The sequence below is a fragment of the Telmatherina bonti genome (genome assembly GCF_933228915.1).
Source record: "Telmatherina bonti genome assembly, chromosome: 17".
NCBI classification, from domain to species: Eukaryota; Metazoa; Chordata; class Actinopteri; order Atheriniformes; family Telmatherinidae; genus Telmatherina; species Telmatherina bonti.
The window spans coordinates 24,244,236-24,254,816 of record NC_136615.1 but is presented as its reverse complement, the minus strand read 5'-3'; the positions used below and the strand labels follow the sequence as shown (position 1 = coordinate 24,254,816).

The 10,581-nt window shown below is 41.1% G+C and overlaps 1 protein-coding gene across 1 annotated transcript; it reads left to right on the top strand.

The window, feature by feature from the left end:
* Positions 1–1,011: 1,011 nt before the first annotated feature.
* On the top strand, positions 1,012–9,219 carry LOC306768528 (sorting nexin-18-like). Its single transcript, XM_079256920.1, has 4 exons — positions 1,012–2,223; positions 2,579–2,872; positions 3,675–4,057; positions 7,373–9,219. The coding sequence occupies exons 1-4, from the start codon at positions 1,469–1,471 to the stop codon at positions 7,597–7,599; spliced, it is 1,659 nt and encodes a 552-aa protein (XP_079113046.1). The 5' UTR covers positions 1,012–1,468; the 3' UTR covers positions 7,600–9,219.
* The last annotated feature ends 1,362 nt before the right edge of the window (positions 9,220–10,581 follow it).

Here is a 10,581-nt window from a genome sequence, read left to right as displayed (position 1 = left end):
TTAATTTGTTTTAAACCTAGATATCTAGACACTGTACCTTTAACTGCTTAAACACTCAAATACTTTTAGGTGGCAATTAAATTTTCTGGTGTACCGTTTTGACCTCAAACCTGTTGAACTGTCACATTATTTTCGTTGAAATTTCTTTTTTAAAATATACTGTATATAGGATCCAAAAGTGAGGTTACTGCCTGCAGCTGGTCAGGAGCTGCGTCCTGTTACTAGTTGATGCAACAGCGCCCACTTGTGGACGAGGTGGGAAACGCACAATGACTGTTTAAGCTACTGAATAAATGACTTGAATAAAAGTGTATGATTATGTACTTTAATAGGGATCTCGGTGATTACAATAACCAATTTGATCAATTCATTAAATATAAATATGTATTTTAACCATTAAAGTAATTCGCAGTATTTTTAATAAATAAAAATCACTCTTTGAGGAGTTATAACATAAAGTAACTAGTCTGTAATAAAAGCTGCATTGGGGCATTACAAGACCTTTTAATAACAACTTATTTAATAAAACAATTATTTTAATTGCTTACAAGTTTTAATGATTTGTGAAAAACAGAGTAACCGAGGTGATCTGAGAGGTTGTTTAAAATTCCCACATAAAGCAAAAAAACTGAAACAGCTCTGCTAAAATATTAATGACAGGTATGCAACACATCTTTAGCTGAACTTGGACTTTAAAACATAACCGACCCTGCAACATTAAATGTTACATAAAACTTAATAAACTCTCTATAACTTCAAGATAAAAGAATCTAATTTGAGATGAGGAGCTCTGCAGTCAGTGACGTGTTGATGACATCACAACATAAGCATAAACGATGCCAGTCATCTCGCCTCTTAACTTTGAGTTTATGTGGGGTTTTTTTCCCCCTATAAAGGCCGTGGTTTTTCCATGTATGAACACTGAGCCTTGACTAAACTTGCTCCTGGCTCCACCCTCCGTTAGTCATCTACGTGTTGAGACTGAAGCCTTTAACTCACAAGCATCTCCTACAGAGGAGAAGGACTTTCCCCCGGCTTTTATCTGGAGGAATAAAACGATTGCACAACTGTTGCAAGCTGGTTTGCGTCAGACTTGAACCGACAGCTTTCTTCGGCTCGTTGTTGCGGATTTTTACTTTGCATTTCTACGACTTGGAGTTGTGCATGGAAACTAATGATATCTGAACCCGCCGAAAGGAGCGGAGAGAAACAAGAGGTGGGTGTCGGATTTAAACTGTTTGTTTTCTCGTCTTGTTTTTGTGCATAAATTGTGGGAACCAGTTCGTTTTTGTTTGAATTTAAGTAGTAAAGCAGCCCAGCTGTCGCCGCTGCTGCTTTCTTGATCTGCGAGGGAGGTCTTAAAAGTTTTCCTCCTGCCAGAAAAGAATTTTTTTTTTGTTTGTTTGTTTATCAGAGGAAAACAGGACGCACAAACGGAGAATCGCAAAATAAGAACAATATTGAGACAATGGCGCTGAAGGCCAGAGTGTTGTACGATTTTCACTCTGAAAACCCAGGGGAGATCTCCATAGCTGAGAATGAGATGGTGACTCTGTTCAGCGAGGAGGAGCTGGAAGGCTGGCTGGAGGGGGAGAACAGCAAGGGGGAGGCTGGCCTCTTCCCTGCCTCTTATGTTGAGATCATCAGGGACCACATCACCTCCAGCACCAGCAACAACGGCTACTCCTCACCCAAAACCAAAGCCCAATCTCCTGCTCACACCTCCTACACATCATCAGACACTCAGTCTCAGAGAGGGTTTGGGGCCGGCAGTGGTGGAAGCAGCTTCCACACCAGTCAGGGCAGTGACGATGACTGGGATGATGACTGGGATGACAGTTCTCCTGCACCAGATGCAGCTCAGGGGTTTGGCACCACCCCTCCCATGTACCCAGTTACTACCTCCTTGCCAGGGCGGGGTAGCGCCCAGCAACAGCAGCAGGCAAAGAGCTCGGCGACGGTTGGGAGGAACCTCAACAGGTTCTCCACCTTCGTCAAGTCCGGTGGCGAGGCCTTTCTGCTTGGGGAGGCCTCAGCTTTTGTGAAGGATGGCGACAAGATCTGTGTGGTCATGGGAAAGCATGGACCAGAGTGGCAGGAGGATCCCTATCCATTCACATGCACCATTGACGACCCCACCAAGCAGACCAAGTTCAAAGGCATGAAGAGCTACATGTCGTACGGACTTACACCAACGCACACCAATGTACAAGTCAACCGCAGGTACAGGTTTCACTCCTCTTTCTCCTCCTCTTCCATTAATATCTTCATCATTTCTGCCAAAACCTTTTCATCTCTAAGGCGTCTGTTTGTGTTGCCCTTTACTGTGGCCACTGTAGTTCCCCCCAAATGGCAAAAACAGCTGTGAACATGTAGCGCCCTCTCTTCTTTCCTGTCTGAGGTTTCCTTTGCTATTTTCACGACTGTTATCCCCTTGTCAGTATTCAGCCTCTTGAGAAAACCCTCTTAGACTTGTTCTGCTCATCTACCCCTCTTTTCACTCCTGCTCACACATTTTCGTCCATCCAGACATTCCTGGTGACGACCTAAATTTTCACTCCTTCCATCCTCCCCGCAGGTATAAACATTTTGACTGGCTTTATGCTCGACTAGTGGAGCGTTTTCCCGTCATCTCGGTGCCCCACCTGCCTGAGAAGCAGGCCACGGGCCGCTTCGAAGAGGACTTCATCTCCAAAAGGAGGAAAGGTCTTATCTGGTGGATGAACCACATGACCAGCCACCCTGTGCTGGCCCACTGTGATGTCTTCCAGCATTTCCTAACATGCGGGCCAAACGAGAAGGCTTGGAAGATGGGCAAGAGGATGGCAGAAAGGGACGAACTGGTCGGGGCCAATTTCTTCCTTACTATCAGGTAGTCGCTTGAGTTTTAATGTAGTAAATCTTTAATTACTGTGTTTTATTACAAGCTCATAAAGACTAAGGAACACTTCAACTTGCTGTCTATACAGTGATACTTTTGAATACAGTGGTACTTTGTTTTGGGTTTGCCCTTTTTGGAGGAGCATTATAAGTGTCCCATGTTTCCGTGTCATCGGAAGGATTTCCTCATGAGGAGTGTGAGAGATATGAGCAGAACACAGAGCTCTGTCTTAGCATGTTATGTTATGTTTGAACAACCGGTTTTTATTTGGGAGGGACCCCAGTTGAACGGTCGTGATTCAATTCATCATTAACATGATATATATGTCACAACTCTGCACCAGAGAAGCAGTGTATAAAAAATAAATCAAACAATGTTATTTCACAATTTTTGTCAACTTGTATTACACCACTACTTCAAAATTCATGCATACATGCTAACGTGCACCATCCATATTTACTTCCATAAACACATGATATCACATTACTGTGCATGCTGGTGTCTGTAGGGCTTAGATTGTTCACACTGCAGTCCAATGGGAAGTGTGACATCTAAATTATAATGCGAACAACCACACAAAAAAAGTCAGGATTGAGCAGTGTAGTGGTAATATAGCTTCATGTCAGTTGGTAAAACTCCTCAGCCCACATGAGGCGTGTGTGTTGCAAATGTCAAAATAAGACTCCAAAAGCTCTGCAGTGAGGGTCAGTCCCTCACAAGATGGAAGGGAAAGAGAGGAAGAAGAGTCCCAGGGTACAAAATGATTGTCTTTTCTCATCTTTTTCTGCATCAGCCCTCCTGCCGTGCCTCTGGACCTACAGGACGTGGAGAGCAAAATTGAAGGTTTCAAGTCCTTCACCAAAAAAATGGATGAGAACATTGTGGTTGTGAACACGGCCATTAACGAATTCGCTCGCAAACAGATAACAGGGTTCAAGAAGGAGTACCAGAAAGTTGGACAATCCTTTAAATTTCTGGCTCAGGCGTTTGAGCTGGACCAGCAGACCTTCTCAGCAGGCCTGAACAAAGCTATCGCCTACACCGGCGATGCGTATGAGGTGATAGGAGAGTATTTTGCAGAGCAGCCCCGCCAAGACCTGGACCCCATTTCTGACCTGTTGGACCTCTACAGAGGACATCTGGCCAATTTCCCTGACATCATCCATGTGCAGAAAGGTGGGGAAGTGTATGTTTTGTTTACTTACATGAGTTCCAAATGTTGTTTTGCATGCAGCATTTAAAAAAGGCCCAAAAACTTCAGTTAACCTTTTTTTTGGGGCCAAACTTGTTCTGAGTCATATGGTGAGCCATGAAAAAAGTATGCAACATTTTTTTGACTCACATAAAATATAAACATCAAATGTGCTCACTAGAGACACAAAAGACAAGGCTGTGCTTCTCAGACTTTACAAAAAAGTTAAGGATTAGCTTCAAGAGTAATTCTAAGACTTGAAATGAGGGGTTTCTAATCCATTGTTCACTGCCAGGAGGCCTCTGACTCTTCGTTCTGCAGACAGCAATGTCTTGTGGATCTCAAGAGTGAAACATATTTTTACTTACATAGAAGAAAATAATAACCATTGTGTCTCCCATGTCTACCCAACACATAGCCTCTGCATTCATTAGTCATGTTAGCATTAAAGAAGATCATTTACAAAGACCCTGATTCTGACTGTTTCCACACCAAGAGTAACATCTGTTTTCATTTACCCTGCTGCAGTGTCATTTTGGGTCGAAAACTGAAACCTACATCCATTGTAGCAGTACGGTGTGCTGTGAGGGCCTTTACTTGTTCATTTTGAAAGCACAGGCGAACGCACATGCACACACACACAGACACACACATTGACAAAGCATTTGGAGAGGAATTATCTTGCTCGTTCCCTTCAGGTTGGGAGGAGGGAGCCGCTGTTGGCATGCAAAGTTTAGACTTTTGCCAAACCTAGAGGCACCATTTCTATGGTCTGCCAAGCTGTGTTCTCATGATACAATCACAGCTCAAAACTATGGAAACACCCTGAACTGCAAAAGCCCTTGGGAATGATTGGTTGCCTCCTTTTTCCTTTGGCTACATATTGTATTACACCCCACTAAGAAGTTATAATAAATAAACAAATTTCTTCTATTTACAAGTATGTGAGATGCTGGAAATTTTGTTTGACTTTTTTTTGGGACAAACAGGCATACTGAGCCACCCAGGGGACACATACAATGAAAATTAGTAATGCATTTTTAACCACAACATAAACTCAGAATAAGCAGATCTTAAGGTAATTTCTCATTTTTTTAAAGATTTCCCAAGAAGCATTGCCATTATAGTTGATTCACAGCATGTTTTACATAACTATAGACCTCCATCAGCCTTCACCAGCAATGCGGCATGACAAAAAGAATTTTAGAGAAATAATTTCTCAACCAGGACGTTTGTGCAAGGCAGGAATTCCAATAGATAAAAATGGATTACTGGACTTCAAAAGCAGGTATGTTATTCTTTATTCATGTATTAACGTTTCCCCACCGGGCTAAGAAGGCAAAGATCTTGTAAATCCAGACATGAGGCTCTTAGACACTTTTATACCAGCTTGCGAGAAAGCATGGGAATTACTAAATGACACGTCACACAATTTCTTGAATTCAGGATGTGGTGTATCACATCATCAGTCAAGACAAAGATTTCGCTGCTGTCATCAGAGACTTTGTTGTTTTGCTAATATCAGCACGCCTGACCTCATTGGCTTTTTTACCCTGCTCTGCTGGTTTCATTCTATTTTTCATCACAGTTAATATGCTGCACACAAATGAAAACTTGATTCAATGGCTGCTTGTTCACAGCCACCAACCTTCATTCCCCTCAGCTGATCTGCGTTCCACAAATATCTGTCTCATATGGAGCCAAGCATTGTCCAAAATAGCAACTAAACTCAAAGAATTTGTAGAATTGCAGTGCACAAAAGAAGATGGGAACTAAATGTAGGCTGCTTTGCTGACCTAAATGTCTCTGTACACTATCAGCAGTCTTGGCTCTTGTCTGTGTGGTGCAGCTGATTTGAATGAGCGGAGATTCCTGGGCCTCTTGTCCCATGTTGCCCTGGGACTGTAGGAATGCAGAATGGAGCAGCCTCAGGATTAGATTCCCCTCCTCCTCTTTTTTCTTCCCCCTTCTTTTCCTCTTTCTCTCTGGTGGAAGTTTCCCACCAGCACAACAGTACAAAAGTTCAAATTGCAGCACCGTAATCGCCTTGGCAGTGAGGAAAGAAAAGTTGTTGAGTTTCTTTTCTTTGTTTGTTTTGTTTTTCTCTACACTAGTGCAGATATGATGTACTTATTGATTTGTGTGAGAGGAAGAGGTCAGGACCAGCTTACTCATCATTTCCTTTACATTTTGCCATGCAAGTGCTTTTTTTCCCCAGAGTTCCCCTTTAGCCCCTTTTCAAAATTCCAATTTAAGTCACAGTGAACTTATGAGACATGACTAGGTGCTGGGTTTTGTCAGTCTGGAAACAAAGCCAAAGACCTGCCCATTCCTGCAGGATTTAAAAAAAAAAATTATGAGCTTGTGAATTTTTTCCAAGTGACTCCCTTACAGTCTTTATGGCTTAAGGCTACAAAAAAGAAAAGAAAATGATAAATTCCAGACACTGACCTTTTCTTCCATTTGAGAGTTGAAAGTCTGGGATCCAGAGCGGTTGCAGCTGCTCTTTGCCATGCTAATTTCTCTTAATAAGTTTGTCTTTCACAAACATGTCTATAAATGTATTTAATTCCTTGCCAGCCATTTTTTCTTCAATTGTGATTTCCTCTGTAGTTTTAGTTCAAACTAGACGTAGTGACATCTAGTGGTACAAACTGAAAATCGCAGCTAAATACTCCCACAAATACTCCAATCATGATGGCTTTTAAAGACACATTACGTAACTTTCTGACCTTAAAACTCTGTGTTCTGGACTTGTACGATGACACGGTTGTGCATTTCTGGAGCTGCTGCTGCCAGTGCTGAGAAACCGTACTATATTGCTTTTTCATCTGGGACGCTATGTGACGTTGCAGCAGAGTTTTGCTTCAAATTAGAAAACACACTGGCTGTTTTGAACACGCAGCATTGCTGATTCAGCAAAGAAACGCAAGAAAAACAAGATTCTAAGACTGTTTTTTGCTGGCTGGAGAGAGCTAACAGGTGTTTTAGGATGCAAGATGGATACCAAATTAGCCATCGATAGGGGACACGTGACGGGGAAAATGGCAAAAGTTCCGTAGTGTCTTTAAATACTTAAACAGTTCACTCCTGAACCATTGACTAGCATTGCAACATGATAGTTGCGCATTCTTACAATTATGATCACGTCAGCAGAAATTTAGAATTTCATCAAAATCCATCCATAACCTTTTATATTATGCTGCTAACAGACAGATAGACAGACAAACCAATGCCAGAGGTCATAAGGACAATTTATATATTATTTTTCTGTTTAACTTTGACCTATCTTTCCACAGGTGCATTGACTAAGGTGAAGGACTGTCCAAAACAGGAAGGGGAGCTCCACGACCGCTGCAACATTATATCTTGCGCAACACTGGCAGAAATCCAGCACTTCCACCGCACGCGTGTACGGGACTTTCGCTCACAGATGCAGCACCATCTCCGCCAGCAGATCAGCTTCTTCCAAAAGATAACCACCAAGCTAGAAGATGCCCTGCAGAGATATGACGAAGACCAATAGAACGAGACAGAGTGTTATTGTCTTGGACCGTGAGAGTGAATGAAAGGAAGACATAGTAAGGATGAACTGATGCATACATCCTTTTGTAATGGAGAACAGTTCATTCTTCTTGACTTGCAATTGATTCTGCGTATGGCAGTGGTGGAAGAACTGCACTTCTCATTTAAAAAAAAAAAAAAAAAAAGTAGGCCAAATGACAACTTGCTGGATTATCTGAACAGGTTTGATGAATGTAGCAGTTACAGGGATTTTGCTGACTCTCCAGGCACATCTTGCAACTCAGCGAGACAGCCGAGTATATTTAAACCAGCTGCTCTCAGTATGCCGGGGCGCTGCTGTTTGAATCATAGTTCCTTGGTCATTTCACTGCCTCCTCTGCTTCCAAGTCCTCCATGAGGAAAACATGTTTAACTCAACAGAAACAAGGACAGGAAGCTCCCTAAATCACTCAAATCTTATAATAAAAGGACATGACTACATTAACCTTAATGATCTTTATTATCCACCTATGTGTTTGTTTTTACTTGAATGACCTTTTCAGTATTGTTTGATTGCACAGGATGCAGAAGTTTGTGGACGGTAGAAGGAGGCAAAGATGGTGTAATCTCCTGCATTTAATCCATTTTACCACAGCTTGAAATTTGATCTACTGTACTCCTGATGTCTAATCTCTCTCCAGACTCTGCTATTCCTTCATTATGTTATAGTCTTATGCCAGAAGTTCTGCATTCTTTGCTCATTTACATGTAGAGATCTTATTTCATTTGACCAGGCCGAATTCGCCATCTGCCTCTCAGCTACCTCCAGGGGAGGTCAGAGGTCAGGCTTAGAGTGTACAGACATGGTGAGCTGGGTGAAAGGCTTAATAAAAGATTGTGGACATCTTATGTGATTATGTCATATTTTGAATTTTCTCAGGGCAAAGGGTTTCCATTTGAAGAGGAAATATTGGAAGTTGGTGAAACTTTGTGCCAGCATGTTCATCTCAGTGTTTCAGCTGTTTACTACTGTATGATGTATGTATGAATGAATGACAGTAAGATACTTTATTCATCCCCGAAGGGAGATTTCAGAACTGAGGGGAAGTTCCACCAATTTCCACCAATTTTTGCTATTGTCTGGGGTCAAACATGTTTATGTGCTTCATAGCAGCTCTAGGAAGTGTTGCTCTACTTGGTGTGGTAATCTGCTACCAACTGAACTGTTGCAAATGCGACACTGGACCAGGAAACCTTTTTCAGCTTAGCATCCTGGGGATACATCCTGTTCTGATTCAATGAGTCTGGCTTGAGGAAACATTCCTTGGATTTAATCAACAGGGACTTGCAGCCTGGGCACCTAGAGATAAAGGATCTGGTAAATATTACCAGGATGCTTCATACAAATTCATAGCAAATATATCACATATAAGTGGTTCGTTTCAGAACATTGGTTTCCAGTATCTCCTGCTCTTAGTTTCACACAAACATAGACGAGTTGTGTTAAATATTGACATTTCAGGTGTGACTTATTTGTTTCCTGGGATGAAACTGGGATTTACCCTTTTTAAAATTAAACAAACCATCATCCTGTTTTTTTTTTAACAGTTTCTTCCATACATGTAAGTAATTGTAATTGAATTTCAGCAAATAAAAGAAACTAAAATTTATTTCAGCATCTGCATTGTTGGCTCTTATCCCAGAATCTAATTTATAGATTCACTTAACTCACGTCTCTTCTTTTAATCAGTGCTTTCATTTTATATTTAAGAAACTGAACTTTGTTTATTATATTTGCAGAACTTAAGAGGTGTTTTGAATGCTAAAGTAGCTTTGTGGGCTTTATTGTCCAAACATATATAATTTTCATACTGTATATTGATGTATTTTTGCTCCATTTTTGTTTCTGTCTCTTTAAGACTTAGACCTTCTAATCTGATTGGTCAGGAATGGCAATTTGTCTTTGGCGAGCTAAATTAGCCATTATGCTGGAATTATGTAGATGTACTTAGTCATAATGTGCAACGTTGGAAGGAAAACCCTGGAGGTTCAGGATGTGGATTGAATTACTCCGTTTATTGGGAACATTGGGCTTTGTAACTTCGCAGAGTTTTTACTGGCAACTGAATCTGTTTAGTGAGCTAAAGCCTACTTTGGATCTGTAGCTGTGTTGTCACCTCAGATATTTCAGTGCCAAATAGATATCACATTTGTCATCCCCCTTTTATTTGTTCTAAATGTGATTCACCACCTCTTTTTCTGTCATGCCAACCACCTGCAAGTCTGCTTTCACTTCCTCTTTTCTTGCCTTGTTGATCCTTCTTTAGCATCTTTACTACGGCTCTTTAACCACCCCCTGTCCCTTTGTCAGTGGCAGAATTTCCATCCCTGTTAACTCACTCAGTATTATTTTCAATTTGTAAACTTGTCGTTTAATTTTTATTTGTTGTCTTCGGTAGCGAATCGCGCCTGCATTCCTGTCTTACCCAAAGTTGTGAATATTTACCCTAAGGAATTTAAACTCACTCACTTTTCTTTTTATGTCTATTTTGCATATCTTTCTCCGTAAGGGCATGATGCAACTTCCTCTGACCTTTTTTTTATACTTCTCAATCAGTATTCTTAGAGCTTCATCTCACATCTGATCCAAATGTAAAGTTAAAAAAAAAAAAACCAGAAATCTTTGTGTTTTTTTTTTTTTTAACTATGGAAAGATGCCAGCCACTACTTTATTATTGGATGGTTTTAAACATCCCATTATGGTATAAGGGAAGTTATGCCACATAGTTACAGTCTGTGAGTTGTCAGTGTAGTTTTCTGAAAGCAAAGCATGATATTACTGGATTTTCTTGTGAAGACAGTCGCACTGATATCTGACACCACAGTTTACAGACTTCATATCAGGTTGCTCTAACCACAGGCCCTTCATTATTTAGAGCTGACGTTTTCTCCCCTCCCCACTCAGTGTTCACTCGTTTGTTTCATACGCATCTGTGATCATTTC